Raw genomic sequence first — 7,720 nt, forward strand, 5'->3', positions numbered from 1 at the left:
CGAAGGAGTCATTGATCTTATCCGAAGTACGCCCAGTGTACTGGCGTACGCCCAGTGTTCTGGTATTGGGTATGTTGTTATGTTGTAGTGATCTACTAGATCTATGTTCTGGTATTGAGTATTTTGATATGCTGTAGTGATCAGTTAGATCTATCTCTTGGTATGGAGTTGGTTGCTCTATGGTAATGACCTGTAAAAATTCATGTTATATGTGCTTCCTGGTTATCATCTATGGACTGCCCTTAAGGACTGTCGGTGGTTACGTAGGATAGCCTGAGAACTCTTGGTTTAGGCTCTCTTGCCTCTTCATTCTTTGGTTGTGGCTCTAGAGTAGGACTATCTATTCGGGTGGCTATCTCACCTCTGGTTACTTATGGTTATGCATTCTATGGAGGTTAGCTGGTAGCTAGATTATATGTGGTGAGGGATTAGTAGGTAGTAGTGAGTTGTATGATTGTTGTTGCCTATATTATGTGCCCACTTGAAAATGATTGTTTATATCGACATATTGTGTTCGGTTAGGTTAAGGCGGTCCTGCTTTGTGCTAAAGGCCAACTGACCCAGGGCGGAACGGATAGACTTCAGACCCATTAGGATATATCAGTTAAGCTGAAGGCCCAGAGAATGGTCCAGACAGGCTAAAGGCCCGGGAGGGCGGACCAGACATATTGAAGGTTCTTAGAGTGGGCCAGATAGACTGCATGCCTAATGAGGGCGGTTCAGTCATACTGTAGACTCTATATGCATGGGGTTTGTTTTTGGTATATGTTATCTGTTGTGTGGTGGTATTATGGGGGAAACTCACTAAGCTTTGTGCTTACAATTTTGTTTATGGTATCAGGTTCTTTAGATGATCAAAGTGGTAAGGCGAAGATGTGACTATACATATCCTTGGTTTTACAACAAATTGGGTCTTGGGGAAACTCTGATTTTCAAATAATGTTTGAGAACACTATTTTTGTAAACATTTTATTAGTAAAAGGATCGTTTTAAAAAGTTTAAATTTGTTGAAAATTTTGGGGCGTTACAAACATCAGCAAGTAAGAAGAGGGTTTACTCTAGTCAATGCCCTACGTCCCCTAAGATCGCCTACTTCTCACCATCATCATCCTAACTTTGCGATATGGAGGACTGAAAACGAAGCATGTATCTGGCGAAAACAATTTCATCAAAGGGTAGCTGGAGACAGAGGTTGGTGTAGATGTAGCAGTCGACATGATTTCATCTGCCATCGAAAGTACCTCGCGGCTTAGTCGGAAACACAACGAAAACCCTAGATCTTGTTGGAATTCAAACATATCTTGTTCTTGATGGAAATCGAGTGTATGTTATCGGAAACCTTATGATTCAACAGAAACACTAGCCAGAAATGGAGCGGCGGTGGTCGGTGGTTTTTCATTGACCGACGATTTCTAATGGTGTTATTTGTTGGTAGGGTGACCAACGAGTCTATGTTTGTTATACTATTCGATCAGTATCACATTAAAAGGGTAGATGGGGTATGGAAAATGTAGTTGGAGGGACGGTCATTTTAATTGTGTATTTATTCTTTTTTTTTATAATTGAAAATGATAATAAAACATTAAAAAAATTGAAAAATAAAAACATAAGAGTTTTATGGTCATTTCAATTATGACAAGGACTAAGTTTGCAAAAAAATCATATTTTAGGGATTAAACGTGCAAAGTTAATGGAGATGATCCAGATTAATTTTTGAAAATAAAAACTAAACGTGTTTTTTGGAACAAATGATGTAATTTACCCTCTTATATATATGTTCGTAGTTGGGTATGCTATTTTGAATTAAAATTTATTAAAATCTTTAGGATTCCATCGATCCAAAAATATGTCTAATTAAGGAAATTGGATTTAAAATTGTTTACGTGATAAAAGGTTTTGTGAAAACGTTCGTCAAAGAAAGTTCTTAAAATAACATATTTATAATACAATGGTTTTATTTTTTTAGTCAAACCGGGGATTTTATTAGATATCAATTCCAAATTAATACTTTCAAATCCCCCGAAATGTCGATAACCAAACGGAGAGATTTCTTGTTGAGTACTCTTTCTTATTTTATAAATTGTGATGAAGGGTTACAAAATATACAAGCTTTAGGAAACGCAGAGAGGAAACAAAAAGAATCCTAATCTTACCAAAATACTAACACTCCTAAATAGCTTATATATTTGATCATCTTAATATTGCACAAAAATCATAAACCAAAATCGGAGAGGAAACACAGAGAACAACTCAAGTGTCAGTATTACCAATAAGAGGTAATCTTTCTGACGTCAAATATTCGAATGTTTATGTTTCTTTAAGTATTTTGAATGTAGAATAAAAGGCTACGACGAAAATCCATACCCACAGTATAGTAAACATAAAATATTTTATAAATAATATATTGAAGAGCAAAAAATCTATATACGATTAGTTATATAACGTAACAGAACTAAGTTTTAATACAATAATACATACTTCGTTAATTTGCAAAGTTGTATACCATGTATTGAATGTTATAGGTTTGATTGTTGTATTATGTTGACTCTTAGCTAATCAATATAATCTGCAGATATGTAGTATACTGTTTGTTTCACACACACTTTTGAAAGTACACTAACTATAATCTATTGGAGTCTAGTTTAATACGTAAAATGGGCTTGAAAGCTACAACACTCGTTCAAGGATCTTGTTTGGTGCCTCAAAAGAGAAGGTGGATGATGCCGGGTTGTTATTACATTGGTGATCGCATATTAGCAATGTCCTTTCCCATGGAGCGAAAGAAAACCGTAAATCAGGTCAAGGAGGCTTTGGAACATAGACATCATGGATACTATAAGGTAATTTAGTCGACTAAATTTATAGGGGTATAGTTGAATGATAACAATTGAAAATAAATAAATAAATAAATAAAGTAATGGAATAAGTAATTATATTCATTATCATGCTTGGATTTTTTTTATATCATATGTAACTATGTAAGTACAAGGTATATGTAAACATTATTCAATATAGTATTTAACGATATTTAAAAAAATATTATTTAACTACCTAACTAATTAAAATTAGAAATAATAAATGTCTATCAAAATCTAAAAATATAATAAAGAAACTATTTTCTAATTATTTAAAAAATTATAATTATAACTTGATTAAAATTACCATGAGATTCTTACAAAGCCAAAACTATTTACCAATTTTCACAGTGAATTTCTCATGTATAAAACGGTAAACCTTTGGTAATAACTGAAACTTGGTTGCATAAATTGGCAAGTTTTCTCATATTTTTTTACCTTTTTAGGTGTACAACTTATCTGTAGAGCAAGATTATGATCCATCCCCTTTTTGCGGTCTTGTGGAAAGATTCTCATTCGATGATATTCACGTCCCATCGCTCCCAATGATCAAGGAATTCTGTGAAAGTGTTCATTCATGGCTTTCAAGCAACCAAAAAAATATTGTAGTTGTTCACTGTATGGTAAAGTTTTTGCTCTGTAAATTCTTGCACACTTTGGTTTATATTAAATATATTCATGTAGATAATGGTTTGTTTTTGAAATTTAACAGGCGGGTAAATATCAAACTGGGTTGATGCTATCTTCTTATTTGGTCCACAATGGCATGTTAGCAGATGAAGCTCTTCAGAGTTATGTAGATAAAACGACCAAAAGTAATCTTGGAGTAAGTTTTTGTTTTTTCTTCCATTTAAGTTCTTAAAATATCTTCTAGAATAAAGTGTAAAGAAATTAAATATGGATATGGTGACATGGCAGGTGACAATACCAAGCCAACGGCGTTACATTAACTACTGGCAGAAATCTCTTTCTTTCACTGGCGGCTGTCCACCGAAGGTCAATCTTCCGAAAGAATGTACTAGAGAGATCCAAAGGATCCGACTTTATGACACCAAAAACATAGAAACAGTCTTCTTTGTTGTGTCCGAAATGCAAGAGGCTTATGGACAGAGGTATCATCGATCCGAAGAAACTTGCAGGAATTTTTGCAAAGAAAGTAAGAATGGTGTTTTTGAGAACAATCATCGACACTCTTACCCGTTCATCGAGGAAGAAGAAGATGGACATAACCGCCTCGACTGCTATTTTATCAAAACAGTAGAGGTGTGATTAATTAATTAATTATATATAGTTATAATCTTCCTTAAAATTTGGGTTTTTGTAAAATCGTTAACGTTTATATATATAATGGTTGAACAGGTGAGTGGAGATGTGTGTGTGACATTTTACGAGAAAAGCTTTGGAGGTCGTCTCTTTTATGCTTGCTTCAATACTGCTTTCATCGAACACAACCTCATACAGGTACTTTAACCGATCTTTGTTAGGTTAGAATGTTGGATATAAATCTATAATGAGTTTTTAATGTTAGGGTTTTGAATTTCTTTCAGTTTTCGATGTTGGAATTAGATAAAGTTGAAAATAAAGGCAAATCCGTAGCAGGTCCGGAATTCTATGTGGAGTTGCTGTTTGCTCCAGAGAAAACCAACGAAGATGTGGCCGTTTAAGTTTGAGAATTCGATGAAATATGTGTAAATGAAAGGATTAAATCTTTTAGAGTGAATTACAAATTTACTATGTGTTGCCTATATATATTTTAATGCATTTGGTTCACTTTTTGCCTTTTAACTTGTCTTATTGTTTATATTCACGTAAAATTACAAATATGTCGATATCTTCATGATCTTCTATTCCTATTCCTTTTATCTTTATGTTCAATATATCCTAAAGGCGAAAATCAAATTCTAAAAAGTAAAACAAAGGAACGAAATTGTAATATATCCTAAAGGCGAAAATCAAATTCTAAAAAGTAAAACAAAGGAACGAAATTGTTCACTCTATATAAACTAAATGGGCTTTGGTAAGATCCCAATGTAGTTAGAGTAAGCTAATATACAGAGGAAAACTGTAGTTAAACACATCAAGCATCAATATACCAAATTTGAAAAAGAAATTTTAGCATTTTGAATTGATATTGAATCATACATTCAAACATACATAGCACAAGAATCAGAAGGCGATTGATTATCAAAACAAGGGGGGAGAATATCCACCAAAACTTTTAAACAAAATTTTTTTTTTATCATTCCCCAGAATAAAAGCTACACGTATCAAAGAGTTAAATAATATAATACTAATAATGTACATATCAAAACTTTTTATGTGTCAAAAAAACTTTTTATATGTCATTGATGTTGTATCTGCATATAAACTAGAATTGGCAGAAAAACGCATGAGGTGTCACTAACTTTAGAGAAAATTACATCGTTGGTCCCGGGATGGTCCTTGTGGTTTGGGGTTACTTGCATGTCTCGTCCCTAGAAAGATTTTTTTAACTCAGAATGTCTTTAGTATTGAAATGTGTAACCCACCTAGTCCCTTATTTAACTTTCCCTCTGTTTTATGGTTAGAAATCCCCCACATGACTAGCATGTTGGGGGTATTTTTGTCAATCCCTTATTCAACTTCTCCTCCCTTCTTTTCTCAATCACTTCCTCTACTTCTCATCTTCTCCTCCATTTTTCTTACTGTGTGAAAATTTAAGATCCATAAAATTGATTACGGTGAAATGTAATTGTGGTGTTGTAGGTATTATACAAACTTTAAGGGCTAAGAGAAACCCTAGTAGGTCATTTTATGCATGCCCTTTACATGTATTGACTTATGATTTTTTTACCCTAGATTGTACTAATCAAGGCTATTGAAAACTTTAGGGTCTAAGGAATGGCTTTATTTCGTGGGTAGATGAAAAAAATTCATGAGTATTAAGTTGAAATCTAAAATCCTGAGCTTGAAATCCAAAATGAAGAAATAGAAATCCAAAATCGGAACCTGAAAATATTGTTAATATTCAGTTGGGTTTTGTTTTTTGGCATAATTGTTTAGAAGTTGTAATATTGGGTATATCAATAGTCTTCTTTGGTTAAAGATCACCTAATGTAGTTGCATGTGGGATATTTTGGTACAATTAATAGCTGCAAGGACCAAGGTTGACTGTTATGGAGCAATGAAAAGGGTATTTTGTGTTTTACAATGGTTGACTCATAACTATATTTTACAATGTTTTCCAAAGTTTACTTAAGATCAAAATTGAAACCATAACAATTTAAGCATTACATAACATAAAAACAAAAGCCTTATATAAGAGTTATACATAACATTGACAAAATAACGTCACATAAGAGTTTAACCAAAATAACAGTTTAACCACCCAAAATTATTGTGGTGATACCAAACACAAAACATTTCATAATAATTTAACTAAAAGAACATAATCCATAATAGTTTAACCAAAATAAAAACATCACATGGCATAAGAGTTTACAATGCAGTTGTAACACCAGTCAAAATAGGTCAATAACAATCACATGTCATTACGACAATCATGTAATGTGATTTTGTTAAACTAGTAACGTGATAAACTTACTATGTAATTCATGTTAAAGTATGAACTTTCATACATAATTTATGATACAACTCAAAGTATACGTCCATACGATTCCAAAGTTATATAGAACGTCTAAATGTGACTTCGTGTAAAGAAGTTATGATAAAACCTAACACTATAAATCTCTATAATAAGACGAATTTAAAATAGACTTAGAATTAGCTATTGGAGTCTAAAAGAGAGTTGTAGTACTCGTAAATATCTATGCGTGGATATAAAGAACGTCAAAAACGGAGTTCGTATGCAAAAGTTACGACCTTTCGAAGATACAACTATCAGAAACCCTAATCAGACTGAACTCATGACGTGAGCATAAACACTCACGACGTGAGGAGTCAAAACGACACATTTCGAAGATAGAAGTCTACGGAACGATAACTCAAAATCTCACGACGTAAGCACGGTTTTCTCACGACGTGAGGACACTGCAGGACACTAATCGAGCCTAGAAAACACCTGGGAAGACTACAGGATGACTCTTGCCATAACTCACGACGTGAGCCTATCATTCTCATGTCTTGAGGGCCAAAAATCAACCTATAAATAGAAAGTTCGGCCATAAGCTTTCCTTACACCATTTCTCTTCTTTCTCTCTCGTTTGCTGAGGCCATTTCGCATCCCGAGCCCGACGATTGCGAATTGCTGATCGTTTTCAGTTAGATTCTGTCAAAGCAAGATATTAAAGTGAGTTTCACGGCCTCACTTTTTAATGTTTTCGGGGGAAAACTCATGCTATATATTATATATAAGTTAATACTATGTCTATATGATAGTATGTTCGTATCAACATAGATAGTTATATTAACCGGGATATAGCTGTTTTATATATGATATTTTTAAAACATACAACTATCATAAACTTGTTAGCATGTTATTATACTAATGTAGACCTTTAGTTATACTCGGGAGTTCTATATATATTATGTATGATGTAGACCCTGAGTTATACTTGGGAGTTCTATATATATGTTGTGTGCGATATAGTTCCAGAGTTATACTCGGAAGTTCTATATGCTAATTAATAAGTATATTGTTATTGTTGGTTTTATGTCAAGATAAAACCTCGTATGTTATATGTTGTTATTTGGTTTTTTCTAAAGATAAAACCTAGTGTTTCCTCAAGTTATAGTTGTTGTACTGCCTAAAGTATTATGAACTTAGGAGTAATGTTTAAAAACATAGTCTAGTAACTTAGGGTTTTAAACACGAAAATGATTTTGTTGTTAGAGCTATAGGAAGCCGACAAAGTCTACATGAGTTC

The 7,720-nt window shown here is 33.3% G+C and overlaps 1 protein-coding gene across 1 annotated transcript; it reads left to right on the plus strand.

Moving 5' to 3' along the window:
* Positions 1-2,654: 2,654 nt before the first annotated feature.
* LOC111878709 (phosphatidylinositol 3,4,5-trisphosphate 3-phosphatase and protein-tyrosine-phosphatase PTEN1) lies at positions 2,655-4,551 on the plus strand. Its single transcript, XM_023875215.3, has 6 exons — positions 2,655-2,840; positions 3,302-3,478; positions 3,568-3,681; positions 3,774-4,118; positions 4,215-4,316; positions 4,403-4,551. The coding sequence occupies exons 1-6, from the start codon at positions 2,655-2,657 to the stop codon at positions 4,517-4,519; spliced, it is 1,041 nt and encodes a 346-aa protein (XP_023730983.1). The 3' UTR covers positions 4,520-4,551.
* Positions 4,552-7,720: the final 3,169 nt, after the last annotated feature.

This window comes from Lactuca sativa, chromosome 3 (genome assembly GCF_002870075.4).
Source record: "Lactuca sativa cultivar Salinas chromosome 3, Lsat_Salinas_v11, whole genome shotgun sequence".
NCBI classification, from domain to species: Eukaryota; Viridiplantae; Streptophyta; class Magnoliopsida; order Asterales; family Asteraceae; genus Lactuca; species Lactuca sativa.

Excerpts from the sequence above, each read along its gene's own strand:
- LOC111878709 (XM_023875215.3), top strand. The coding sequence starts at position 2,655 with ATGGGCTTGAAAGCTACAACACTCGTTCAAGGATCTTGTTTGGTGCCT. Across the intron at positions 3,682-3,773 it reads CGACCAAAAGTAATCTTGGA|GTGACAATACCAAGCCAACG; the intron begins GTAAGTTTTTGT and ends GTGACATGGCAG. Across the intron at positions 4,119-4,214 it reads ATTTTATCAAAACAGTAGAG|GTGAGTGGAGATGTGTGTGT; the intron begins GTGTGATTAATT and ends ATGGTTGAACAG.